The sequence below is a fragment of the Podarcis erhardii genome (genome assembly GCF_964252035.2).
Source record: "Podarcis erhardii genome assembly, chromosome: 4".
NCBI classification, from domain to species: domain Eukaryota; kingdom Metazoa; phylum Chordata; class Lepidosauria; order Squamata; family Lacertidae; genus Podarcis; species Podarcis erhardii.
The window spans coordinates 76,622,580-76,636,341 of NC_138508.1; the positions used below are offsets into that span (position 1 = coordinate 76,622,580).

At 42.9% G+C, this 13,762-nt stretch overlaps 1 protein-coding gene across 7 annotated transcripts in view; it reads right to left on the reverse strand.

Moving 5' to 3' along the window:
* AFF3 (ALF transcription elongation factor 3) overlaps positions 1-13,762 on the reverse strand; it is a 237,265-nt gene that overhangs the window by 62,900 nt on the left and 160,603 nt on the right. For all 7 annotated transcript variants that reach the window (XM_081857861.1, XM_081857860.1, XM_081857859.1 and 4 more), the window contains one exon: positions 5,789-5,840. In XM_081857861.1, the coding sequence (XP_081713987.1) occupies positions 5,789-5,840 (52 nt within the window). The remainder of the gene's footprint in view (positions 1-5,788; positions 5,841-13,762) is intronic.

The window sequence follows — 13,762 nt, forward strand, 5'->3', positions numbered from 1 at the left end:
TCCCAAGTTCCAATTTGCTAAGTATTTGTTGCTGCTGTAGCTACCACAGCACAATCTATATCTCCTTCATGACTATTAAAAACAAAGGGCAACACTGGGTTGTCCAAAAACCAGAACAGCAATGGCACCCTTGCACACATTACAGTGGTACCTCAGGTTACATACGCTTCAGGTTACAGACTCCGCTAACCCAGAAATAGTACCTCAGGTTAAGAACTTTGCTTCAGGATGAGAACAGAAATCGTGCTCCGGCGGCGCGGCAGCAGCAGGAGGCCCCATTAGCTAAAGTGTTGCTTCAGGTTAAGAACAGTTTCAGGTTAAGAACGGACCTCCGGAATGAATTAAGTACTTAACCCGAGGTACCACTGTATATTCTAGCAAACAGGATCTGCAACAACATGGCGTACTCCTGTTTGACTGTTTCATTTAGTCTGCCATTTGCTCCTTCATTATATTCCATCCCATTTCCCTTTGCACCTGGTTTTCTGTTTCCGCCACCCGCAGAGTCAGTCAGCACAGCATTCCAGGGCCACTAAGCACATTAAGTCCCCATTGGTTTATCATTCTGGCTTAGTTCCTATCCACCCACCCCCGGGCTTTTTGCACTCTTGCAAACCTTGGGGTCTTTTCCTGTCTCCCCTGTTGTGGCAGGTGATGCTTTTTTAGCTACATAAGCAACAATGCTCACAGCTAAGAACCAGAAATTCAGGGAACACTCTGTGTGTGTGTGTGTGTGTGTGTGTGTGTGTGTGTGTGTGTGTGTGTTGCAAATAAGGAATGTTGAGCCCAGGTATTTGACCTAAAACTGTTCCCTTGAAGCTGTGTTTATAGCTCCTTATCTTTATTTGAAATCAATACAGTTATTTCAGGAAACTTGCTACTGTACACAAAGAAGGGTTGAGATTCTGCTCAAGTGGATTTTAACAATACTGCTGTGATAGAAGCAGGAGAGGGGGAGGGGGGGGACCATTGATGGTCGGGAATACAGAGCGAAGAATTTCAGGTGAATTGCTCAGCTTCAATACCTCAGTTGCCATAAATTGTAAGATACAAGATTTTGTCCATCTCTTCCCCCAGCCCTCCATTAGTGGATATAGATTCATTCAGCGCTAGGTCGATTGATTTCCCCTCAGCCTATTAATCACTCTGGAAAAGTTCCAGCTGTACTTCAAGTCCATGAGACAACACAAATATTCTAACAGCAGTAATAATTTTGTGGTTCTCATTCTCTTCAGATTGCATCTTCTATCTCCAGCTTTTATTGCAACAAATCAGAGGTTGGGGAAATAATCAGCAAATATTTAGGTTTCAGTGTCGGTAAAACAAACTACCCCCAAACTGCCGTGAGTTGCAATCTGTTGGTGAAAGGAAATCAAAGGGGAAACTGAATGCCTCTATTGTAATTGGGAGTGAAAAGTGAGCAACTTCAATGTAATTAGAGTACAGCAATGCATGGAACAAGCTGAAAGGAAGCTGAGGAAGGGATGACCTGTGCCTTACAATGGTCAGAGAAATTTGAAAAAATGCTAATACTGAGGCCAGATACTATATGCTGCATTAAGCTTTGAATCTGCAGGCATTTAAACCTATGTTACAATTTAACAACTTTACTAACTCCTTTTTAACAATAAAGAAGAACTATGTGATGGGAGAGGTGTCCACCAGTTATTGATGTAGAGGAGAAAATGGACTGGGCCCTAATTATAGGCTGGGATAATTCATAGTTGGGAAGAACAATCAATGTAACCTATTTCTTGTACTTGCTGGGTAGTAACAGGCTACACTACTGCTGTAACCTGGTCACAACTATAGTAATGGACTTAATGAGCATTTCTCCAGTACGTTCCATATTACAGAATCTGGCTTACAAAGTGGCTTATGATATAAACGATTGACATACAATAAAAGCAAGGGCAGAATGAAACAGCCTCTGCTTAGTCAGTAAATGTGGAAGACAAGTGTTTCAAAAGCTAGGCATTTAAAAAAAAAAAAGGGGGGGGGAGAGTAAGTTTAAGAAAAGATGGCCCTGAATGGAAAAATGATAAATGGGAGGAGAAGGTGTCATTGGTGTTTGAAGTGTATGTATGATCAACTTAGTTCATTATAAAAATGATGATATTCCTTTTTATTATTGCATATATTTTATTCTTCAATAATATATGTTGTTGTTGTTGATGATGATGATGATGTTTGTTGTTGTGGTGGTGGTGTGTCTCGAGAGACAATGGAGTGCGCCTCGGGGGGGGGGTATGAAGTCAAACCACTGGGGAATCACAGGGCCTGCTGTGGCTGCAGACACCAGTAATTTGTAACTGCTGCCTCCTCCATTGTTTTTGCTGTGTTAGCAGCACCAAAGTGACCTCCCCGGGGCACAAGCCTGGGCAGTGTGTATGGAAGTCCTGGGCTGCAAAGACAATAAGCCCCCCTGCTCAGCCTCACTGATGTGGTCCAAAGGAAAGTGAAACAATACATTTGGCACCAGCTTGGCTGCAGGAGTTGCCAGAAGGAGGTGTACAAGACGCCATCCAACCACCTTAGGGACTGCACACCATATTTATATAGCGTTTTGCAAGGCAGTGGATAGCAAGAGGAAAAAAATAGGTAGATGATAGACAGACAGACAGACAGACACAGTTTTGACAGCTTGCCTAAAACTTGAGATGGGGGAGGCACATTTAGTTTTGTGCACTGAAGCAGCACTATCCCATACTTTGGACTGAATATGTCCTCAGGTGGTGTCTGCTAATGGAAAGGAGGACATGTTGAAAGAAGGAGGTTCAGTGCAGACTATAGAATCATCAGGGAAGCAGGTCACCTTATGTTCTGCATAACCATTTCTGTGCTTCCACCTTCATAGAATCATAGAATCATAGAGTTGGAAGAGACCACAAGGGCCATCGAGTCCAACCCCCTGCCAAGCAGGAAACACCATCAGAGCACTCCTGACATATGGTTGTCAAGCCTCTGCTTAAAGACCTCCAAAGAAGGAGACTCTACCACACTCCTTGGCAGCAAATTCCACTGTCAAACAGCTCTTACTGTCAGGAGTGCCTTTGGGTGTCACCTACCAAACAATGTAATTGCACAAGCAATGCTAAATTCACTGAGCTCACAGAGATGAACGAGCTTGTGCAACAGCAACCCTTCCTGGCGAACCCTCTCTGCTCTTGCCCACATTCCCTTCCCTTTCTAACGCCATCCAAGTGCTTACTTTACATAATTTATGACAAGTATAGAACTCTCAGCGCATCGCTGTGGAATATACACTTGACCTTATCTCTATTAAGCACATTCAAATCAAGTCTCTTTGTGTTGTACACACAGTACTACAGAGCTGGTCTCTGCACCATTTCTTTCAGGCACAGACATACAGCAATACATAGAAGGCGGCTTTTTAAAAATAATGAGCATCTGCTGTAAAGGGCAATGGCTGCTGAAATCATTAAAAGTAATCATTAAACCATCTTCTATTAAAATCTTGTTAGCCAATTTTAGATGCATTACTACTAAGACACTATTAATGAAAACTGTCATAGCTAATCTGGGCTTGGAATGCTGAGATTTAAAATATTTTAGCTTGGGAGTTATATCAGCGTGCTCTTAGGGAAGGCTAAGGTTTAGGTGGCAGAGTAACTTTAATGTCCCCTGAAAGGTTTTGACTATATTTTATTAAAACAAGTTAATGGTATTGCTTATGTTAAACATGTCATTTGATGATGATACACAAGTTTAAAAACTTTTAAGTAGCAGTCATGTGTGCACATGAACAGGATTGGAAGATGGGCTGACATATGGGGAAGTGGGGGTTAACTGTAGTCCCAGCTCCCACAAAACACTGCCCCACTGAAGCTGCTATTTAGTCTTGGAGCGAAAATGCTAGGTATAGTCCTACCTGGTATGATTGTTCAAGTAATCTGAATTCATCATAATATTTTAGCACATACTTACTAAGTGTGTGTGTGTGTGAGAGAGAGTGCTACTACTTGAAAAGTACTACAACAAAGTTCTTTTTCTCTCACTCACAGCCAGAGTTCCATTTTGAAGCCATGTCTCTAAAGATGGATTTTGGTTGCTTCTTTAGCTTCTATTTATACAATTTCACAATTTCTTTGGCAGAGGCCAAGAGTACATACCAGGGTGTTGCCGTTTATGAACCTCAGGAGATGTGAGAGGCAAACAGACTGGATGAACTTTGGTTACATATTCCAGACAAGCACAATGGCTCTATTTATTCAGACTAAGCTGCTGAATGCAGATGGATTGGCTCTGTGGGCAATAAATTTTCACAGCCACAAAACCTCAGTGGCAACCAACCTGATCCTGCAGAAGGGTGGGGAAACTGCCTACAAACCTGAGGTTGTAAAAATAAGTTAGATTATTTTTCCACATATGTAAACTAGTCAGTCAAATTCTTTTAACACTGATTGACATGAATTCCACAACTGGCTTCAGTGGCTTACTTCTTCCCTATAGAGTTCTACTTTCTTCTATAAAATGTTCTATCCTAAAATGATAGGAAGCAAAGTAGAAAGGAGGAAGGAAAGGAAGGAGGGATATTTGCATAATAGTTAGCAATCACTGTTTCATATAATACACCCAAGACTGATTTAAACGGCCCAGTGACCTCTATACTGAAGAACAGAGAATCGAAATATGGATATTTCATGTGTCATTCCACACTTCAGGGGAACCAAGAGGCAATAATCATGACAACTGAACAATCTTAAGTATGATTTTAACATCTCCATGACACAAAGCTTCAGACATTTTCTGAAAGGATGATGGCAGAATTATTGCTCTATGTATTATAAATCAAAGGGAATTGGGTCATTTTAACTTGCAGATTTATGTTAACTACCAAGCGGTCTGCTAATTGTGAGCTCTTCAGATATTGATTGGGGATCAAAAAGGTAAGTTCTTCTCCAAAGTCGGTGGAATTAAATAGGCAAGCAGGAAAAATTTCTATCCCCACATTAGCTCTTCTGATCACTGCCTATAAAATTTTAACTATGATTTTAACTGGATAAATGATGAGGAGCAAAGGAGGAAAATACATTTAGGTAATTAAAATTAAGGATCTATCTAATGTGTGTGGCTAATTAATTACAGCAAGATTCTTGACACATTATCAGCTCAACTTTGTTCTCCTCTTCCTCCTCCTTCATAGCTTCTTCTCTAACTCTTAAGCTTATTTATTTAACGTAACACATTGAGAGCATTTTCATGCTACCACACAATCTCTGCTCTTGTAGCCATACACTTTCATTGGAAAACCCCATGTTATTGTCTGGGCTTGTTCCCATGGGACATCCTACAGTGCTTTTATTTCTAGGAAGAAAGAGAGGCAGAGGCTATGAGGAAATATCATTTCCTCTTTAGCACTTTAACACTTTAACAACTGGTTGCCCTCCACTTGTTTTGGATGACAACTCCCATCCACTGCAGCCAGTACAGCCATGGCTGGAGCAAAACCTCTTCACTAGATTTAGGACAATTCCCCCATTTTACTTCAGCCCTATATGACACAGCCATCACTGCTCAGAGGACTGCCCTGACTCCCAGGAGAAAGTCTTATGAGCGGGGAGAAGGGAAAGGTCAGCTACCTTCTAGTTGCGCCACCATTGGCTACCATCCAAGAGCTATAACTCTATACACATTATTAGCTTGATCCTCAGCTATGTATGAAATGCTTCTTATGAAATATTTAAATGAGTTATGACATTGTCAGCATACCTCTATCATTAGATCATGCAATTTTTATATTAATAAAAACCTTTAGTTTTGTTACCTGGTCGTTCTCCTCTTCATCACTGCTCAACTTGAGGTCATCTTCTAACATCCTGGAAAGAGAAAACAACAAATGACCTACATTTAAGTCCAATAAAAAATTCAGATATAGTTTAGATAATAAAAGCCTCTTAATTATGTGGCACTATGATGTAAGAAGAACGTTGGTGAATCGGACCAAATGCACACATGGATCTGGCTTCAAGAGTGACACCGCGTGGGTGGTGGAGGGCACCCAGATCCTGGTTTCACCAGGCCAAGGCCTGGTCAATAACAACAACCAACCAACCAACCAACCGTCTGTTCACTCAGCTTTCCTGTACAAAGGGAGGCAGGTCTTTCCGGGAACAGAAACGCGATGGGTGCCACCGCCAAGTATATTAAAGGGAAGGATCAATATTGGAGGGAAGCAGAGGAAGAGGCGGGAGTATGAGGCCTGCGAGGATGCTACCTGGCAGGGATAGCATATCAGGCAAAATAGCATGGGGTGTGGGGGAACTGATCGCATGAGTTGCCCAAGGAAACAGCTGGTTGTCTCACGCAGAAGCCAGGCTATCGGTTCATGCAGTGCTTCTCCTGACTGGCTCAGGAATCTGTGAGGGAAGGGTTTTTCACCTTTTCTAATGTATAAATCATCATCCATAGTGATGCTTATAGGTCTCTCTTTCCCCCCACAAAAGTGACTCAAAGCGACTTACAGAAACATCATCAAAAGCCAGTATAGAAACAAGAACAAAGAGAAACCTGAAGTGCTCCTCCACAATATGCAGAGATCCCACTCAACACACACAAGCTGCTCTAGTGGCTCCTCCTACAACCCCTGTTTTGAGACTGGAGACAGGTGTGTAAAGGGTTGTGTGTGAAGTTCCTCCCATTCCCATTTCAGCAAATGTACTGTCTGGATGAAAAGTGAAACTTTTCCCCCAGAGCATCATTGAAAGGCAACAAACTATGTTGTCATTTGGGAGAGCTGCGATCCTACTTCTGAGGCTGCTGGACCAGCATTTGAAAGTCCCATTGTTCTAGGCGCATTTTGTGACAGGTAATTTCATTAATATGAGAATTTTTCGGAGCTCTGGGAGCAGTACTGCACATAAGATTTCAGATTAAAACAAGCGTAAGATTTTAGCTGCAGTTCATTCATTTTCAGCTTTGTATTCTTGTTATAAAAAAGCGCGCCTAGACATTCCGTTGTGGCGCCCATAACTTAGGTTTAAGGTGCCATTTAGCACCTAAGTTTTCATATCTCAGTTTCTAACACTGTGCTGGACATATTATTCCCTTCTTTCCAGGCCTGTGTCACTCTGCTTTCTACACAGGCCCTATCCCCACTAGGATCACGACAGAGTGCCATCCTGTGGACACCAGAAGCAACCAGAAAAAGTTCGGTGCGTGCTAAAGATTCATCAATGAGACTTGCTTCCACTGAGGAGAGGGGAAATGCTGTTACACTTGAATAGCAACCAGACCTCAACACTGCAAATTTACCCCAAATGGTATGCAAAGTAGTGGCTAGGAAATATAATTTCTACTTAGTAGAAATTCACATAACAGACAAGAAAAAAGTACAATGCTTGACAACTCTGCATGAAGTCAATTTTTTTGGTCACTGCTATCATTTATCTCTTAAGTCCAGAAGTGTGACTCTGTCACAATCCAACTTGGAGGCAATTAACACTTCACACAGCATCAGGGGTCCTCAAAGTGTCTAACTACAAGCAGTAGTCATGTGTTTCCTGTGCTCCCAAGTATTTTGAAGTGTATCTCCTCTTGGTGCTTAACCAAAGTTAACTGCTTGAGGTATTGGCTTGATGACTGGGTAGAGAGCCTTCTGAGTGACAGAATCATGTTTCTGGAATGTTCTCCTCAGGAAAGTGTACCTGGCATCTGCACTGTCATATTCTCAGTGCCAGACAAAGACCTTTTTGTTATCCCAGGCTTCTTAAGAATGCTTGACCCTGATCTGGTATATTTTTATTTGAAAGGTGAAATAAAATCTATTAAACTTGAAGCAGCAGACAAGTACCAGAATTCCTATGAAGCTGCTTGGCATGAATTGAAAATAGAAAACAGAGGGTAAGTGATAATATTTGTAATTCTCCTAGAATCACAAACAGGTGGCAAACTGGGTCATGTGTTTCTTTAATAATAATAATAAATCAGTTCAAAGGAATATCCCATTAGTTGGGATCCCATTATTCTTTGAGAGAATTTGCATCCATTCTGACTGTCAGTCAAATCAGCTATCAATAAATATTGACTGGAAAACATGCAGAGTCTGGTTTTTTTATTTGTGCAAAATGAACCATCTACTGCAAACTCCAAGAAAAGGCATACCTCTGAAAAATATGTGCTAAGATTAATTTATTGAAACACACAGATAAAAGATATCTAACTATCAAAACATAAATACTTCATGAATAATGGGTGGACACATGTTTCAATCAGTGTTAATGAAGTGAAATTTACTGCTCTTATCCTCTTCCCATCACATAACAGATGGTTAACCTTGCCTAATGCATATCTACATCCAAAGCATGAATTTCATTTAGGACAATCTGCTAACACAGTATCAACGAAGCTGCCATTTTAAACAAGCTGTTGTGGCAACTCTATCACTGAAAGAGTAAAAATCTAATGTACTAAAAATCTAATGTACAATTTTGCTGCTGTGTTTTTGAAAACCACAACACTTATTTGTTTAGAAGGAAACAGAAAAAAACCAGAAGATTGTTGCTAACATAGGAACAGAGGCGGAGCTAGCTGCTCTGGAACCCATGCTGTGCACCTGGGTTGGGGGGAGCATCCCATGGGGCGGGATGAGTGTCCCGGTGGGGCGCCACCAGCAGTGAGCATCCCAGGGGGCGGGAGGTGGAACGAGCCACCCATGGCAGGCTGTTTCCTGGGCGGGCGGGGGGGGAGGGGAGGGAGCTGTGCTGCTTTGCCAGCACGCCTTCTGGGATGCTCACTGCTGGTGGCGCCCCACCGGGACACTCATCCTGCCCCCTGGGATGCTCCCCCCAACCCAGGTGCACAGCATGGGTTCCAGAGCAGCTAGCTCCGCCTCTGTTCCTATGTTAGCAACAATTCCTTCCTCCCTTCCCTCTTCCTTTTGACAGCTTGGAGGAGGCTCCCCCCCCAGGAAGCAGCCCAGGAGCGGGGGCAATAGCACACAGCCCACCCGCCCACCCGCCCACCCACGACTCCCAAGCCTCCCCTGAGCTGTCAAAACAAAGGGGGAAGGCCGCCGTCAAGTTGGCGCAGCTCCGCCCTTTCCCCCGATGGCTCGGGGTAGGCTTGGGAGTCATGGGCGGGTGGTGCACCAAATGTCACTCCCCTCAGCGGTGACACCCAGGGTGGACTGCACCCACCCACCCCGTTCTTCTGCCCCCGCATAGGAAGGTGAACGATTAAAAAAATAAAAACGCAATTTGCAAATATTTCAGTGGAGCCCACTAGGATGTCTCTAGAAACCTTCTATTGTGCATTAGAGTACAAGTGGGGCCTGCAGCAAATGCTGACATGGAGTATTCCTATTCAGTTATTCCAGCCATGCCATTCTACAGGATACTCCATTCCATTCCACCAACTGCATCAGTAGCTCATCATCCTGGGTTCACTGACTGTATACAGGTGCTCATGACTTTTTGTTATACAGTGGTACCTCGGGTTACAGACACTTCAGGTTACAGACACTTCAGGTTACAGACTCCGCTAACCCAGAAATAGTACTTCGGGTTAAGATCTTTGCTTCAGGATGAGAACAGAAATCATGCGGCGGGGCGGCGGCAGCGGGAGGCCCCATTAGCTAAAGTGGTACCTCATGTTAAGAACAGTTTCAGGTTAAGAATGGACCTCTAGAATGAATTAAGTTCTTAACCCAAGGTAGCACTGTATTTTTTAAGACCCTCCCACTTTTTTTTATAACACTTTGCAGCAGCATGGCATTATAAGCAATATTCTTCTTTCTTCTTTCTTTGTCGATCACTCCTAGTGGAGTAAGATTGTCTTCCATGAACACGGTCTTAACAGTGAGTCCGTAAGTGACTGTGGAGGCCAATTCTGAATCCACACGTCCTTCTACAGTGGGGACATAAGTTTCCGGGCGGGTGTTGATCATGGTGAGTGGTTTGCCAAACGTGACTTCCTCTTAGCTCATTTCTCCTTTCCGTCCTGAGTTTGTACTTCTTCACAGTCCGCAGCACCTTTAGTAAAGGCTGTTTTCCAGTTGAAGCACTCGCAGGCCAGTGTTTCCCATAGGATGGCATTATTTAAAAAGGGAGATACAATTCTGCATTCCACATTATGCCTCATGAATGGCAACAGCATTTGCCAATAATACTAGTACAGTGATGGGCCACAAATGAAAAGGGTTTCAGTGTGGATTGCAGCTGAGTTTGGTTGCTTGTTTTGCTCTTTCACCAAGGGTCCTTCAAATATGCTGGTGTCTCTCCTCTTGCTGTTTTGGATACATAAGAAAGGCAGATGAAGAAAGAGTTTATCATTAATGGGTGACCTGCAACAGAGTGTTGCAGTGTGAGGGCGTGTGTTCAGGAATCCAGTTAGTGGCGCCATTCCACACCTCCAGTTTGTTTGTTTACCCCTGGAAGCCTTAGGGGGCAATTCTATGGCAAGATCCAGTGAGATGAGCATCTTAGGATGCAGTGGGACTTAGGCTGGAATGGATCCTAAACGAGTTTAACTGGATTGTGTTACCTGGCATAGAACAATATTTTAAAGGCTTGTTTTCCCTCTGCTGAGAAGCAGCAGTAGCCCTGCTGCTGAATGGAATGTGAATCTGGTGTAACTTTATGATGGTTTAATTTACCCTGGCTAGCTTTACAACAGCTTCTTGTGCTCAGGATTGCTCCCTTATTTATACCTCTCACCTTGAGTTTCTGGATGGTTCTACTTTGGTTATGCAAGGACTGGAGAACTGAGTTTCTTATTAGTACATAAAATGATGGCACATAAAATAGTACAGAATAGTAAGTTAAAGCACATATTTGTATTCCTAAATTCCAATACTAAAAACCACAAATGAATACTGCAAATGCTAATTAAAATAGTACAGACATGGTATAGCCCACCACATTGACATTGCTGTAAAGTAAATATAGCAATGCAATATTTAATTACCAAACATAAAAGCAAAACTGTTGAAAAACTAAGCTGCAATCCACTGTAACAAAATTAGCAATCTCAGTAAAGAGAAATAAATAGCTGCAATTTTCCACCTGGGTAGAATCCATCTTCACAGTTCTGCTTTTCCTTTCCAAGCCATTAAGGGTTGGTAAATGAACTGTTACATTCCTGTCATGTTGATTATATCCAATGTATTGACTGCGTTTTGAAATGCAACGCTGAATAAGAGCCTGCCTACATGTTACACTCTCTATGTCAGAAAAGTCCTACTTTGTGAGAGGTTGTGCATGTTGGTAATTCTGAGACTACTCCACTAACAGGCAGAGAAAGCTGGAGGTGACAGAAATCACACACACTCAAGCACACAGGAAGAAGAAGCTGTTGGAACTAATTGTCCCCTGGGAGTTGGAAAGAAACTGGGAATATGACCCACCATTATGCGGAAGCAGAGGTGGCGGGGGGAGCAGGAAAAGAGGCCAACAGTGGTTTCCACTTAATGTGCATTTACCTATCCTTCCCCAACCCCAGGAGCCTTCAGAATTTTCTACAGGCAGAGGTTGGCTGCACAGAGCTGCTTTTCATGTGGTGAGTAGACTGTGTAGTCAAGCTCTGACCGAGTAGACACATTATCAGAATATGAAATTACCGATGGAGCTGGGATTTCGGAAATGGGTTGAGCTAGACTTCCTCCCCTCTGAATATTGGCTTGTCTCGAAATGCCTCAGGGTTTTCAAAACTGGGGGGAGGGATTTCTCCACTTCAACTTTTAAGATCCCATTCCTGATTCTAGAAAGTGTAGTTTTTAATTTATCCCAACTCACCTACCAGCTACACTTCCCAGACTTCTTGGCTGTAATAACACAGGCTCTAAGTTGATTCAGAGATCTTCACTGAAAAATGAGGAGCAGCTTAGAAACAGCACTTGGTTTTCACCAGCCCTTTCCTCTGTCTTTGCTTTCTTCTGTCCTCACAACTTGGTAAGTTTACGTAAAGAGGTGGGAGAAGGGGAAGGATAAATGGCTGGTGAAAGGGCTGGCTTTCTGGGCATTGCCGATTTTGTTGTTTATGTTTTTAAGGGGAAACCCTTGCATTCTGAGCTGCTCCAAAAATCTGTTCACCTTCTCTGGTGGGCTTTATTGTGGGACTGCGTTCACCTTGCCTGCCAAGATCTGATGGGGAAGCCCGGGGGATAGTTTCCTAGGCTTTCTGCCTCGGAAATGGATCCCACCCGCTTGCCCAGCATATAGAGGGGGCCCGTGGTTTGCTCTGCAACCACTTTTTGTCGCATTAACAACAGGATGGTCAGTTGTCCAGGGTTCTCCTTAGGCCCCAAAGCCTTACCACCAGGAAATTCCCAGCATAAAGATTCCTTGAAATAGTAGCTTGCCAGGGACTCTGGATCTTTACTAAGGGTTCAGAAGTCCTGGCAATTTAACACTTCCATTTCTGTGCTGGGGTTTGGAGTGGGAGGAGAATGATTAAACAACAACAACTTTCAACAAAATTTGCATCTCCACTTAATAGTTTTCATTGTGTACCGCTCTCACCCAGCATGTGATCTTAAAGAAGAAGAGTTTGGATTTGATGTTGTTGTTGTTTAGTCATGTCCGACTCTTCGTGATCCCATGGACCAGAGCACGCCAGGAACTCCTGTCTTCCACTGCCTCCCGCAGTTTGGTCAAACTCATGCTGGTAGCTTCGAGAACACTGTCCAACCATCTCATCCTCTGTCGTCCCCTTCTCCTTGTGCCCTCAATCTATCCCACTTTATCACTACTCGAAGGAGTTTCAAAGCGGCTAACAATCTCCTTTCCCTTCCTCCCCCACAACAAACACTCTATGAGGTGAGTGGGGCTGAGAGACTTCAAAGAAGTGTGACTAGCCCAAGGTCACCCAGCAGCTGCATGTGGAGGAGCGGGGAATCGAACCCGGTTCACCAGATTACGAGTCTACCGCTCTTAACCACTACACCACACTGGCTCTCAACCAAAACCAAGTCAGGCCTCAGTGCAGAAACTTTCTAAAAAGAAACAAAATAGAACCCAACCTTTCTCAAAACGTTGCTAAAAAGGACAAAATAATTATAATACAGTTCCACAACACTTGTCTACATCCTTGGCGGTAGATAGTGCAAAATAATTTCTTAAATATGACAGGTTTACTGCCCAAAGCTTGAAAGAGATCTACAACATTATCCCACTTTAGGATCAAAGAGGCCACATAAAAATGAGAGCATGTATGAAAATGAAAGAACGATGGTCACTTACCAGAAGATTATTTCTCTGCACTGGCCTAAACATTCCCATCAGTCAAGGAGCCTGCCAAAGTTTCAGGACTAATCACTTACCACAGCAGGAAGAAACAGGTTTAAGCAATAAAGTGTCCAAGGGAGCTACTCATTTTACCTAGTCACATCTTGCTTCCTACGATTCCATTGAGTCCATTCTGGTTGCTAGTGATTAACAGCTATTTTGGTAAGTTTATACTCCTTCAATTTCTGGTAACAGCCTGCTGCTGCCTTTTGAAAATATTACTTAATTTTTAAACATGAAGGGCGTAATATGTGGTGATACATTATATTATTTCCGTGATGTTAACACTCTACAAATTGCCTACCAGCTTGCTGAAAGTGCAGTATCTCCCTTCCTGTCAAGTTAATTGCAAAGCCTTTCTCTTTCTTTCCTCAAAATAATTTGCTTCCTCAGCTATTTTCACGGGTTTACACTTTTACCTTGGATATGGCAAAGCAAAATTAAGAGAGCTGAACAGTTATATAGAGTACTACATATCATTTGTAGAATATCCATGGGGCTGTATCCATACTAAGTTC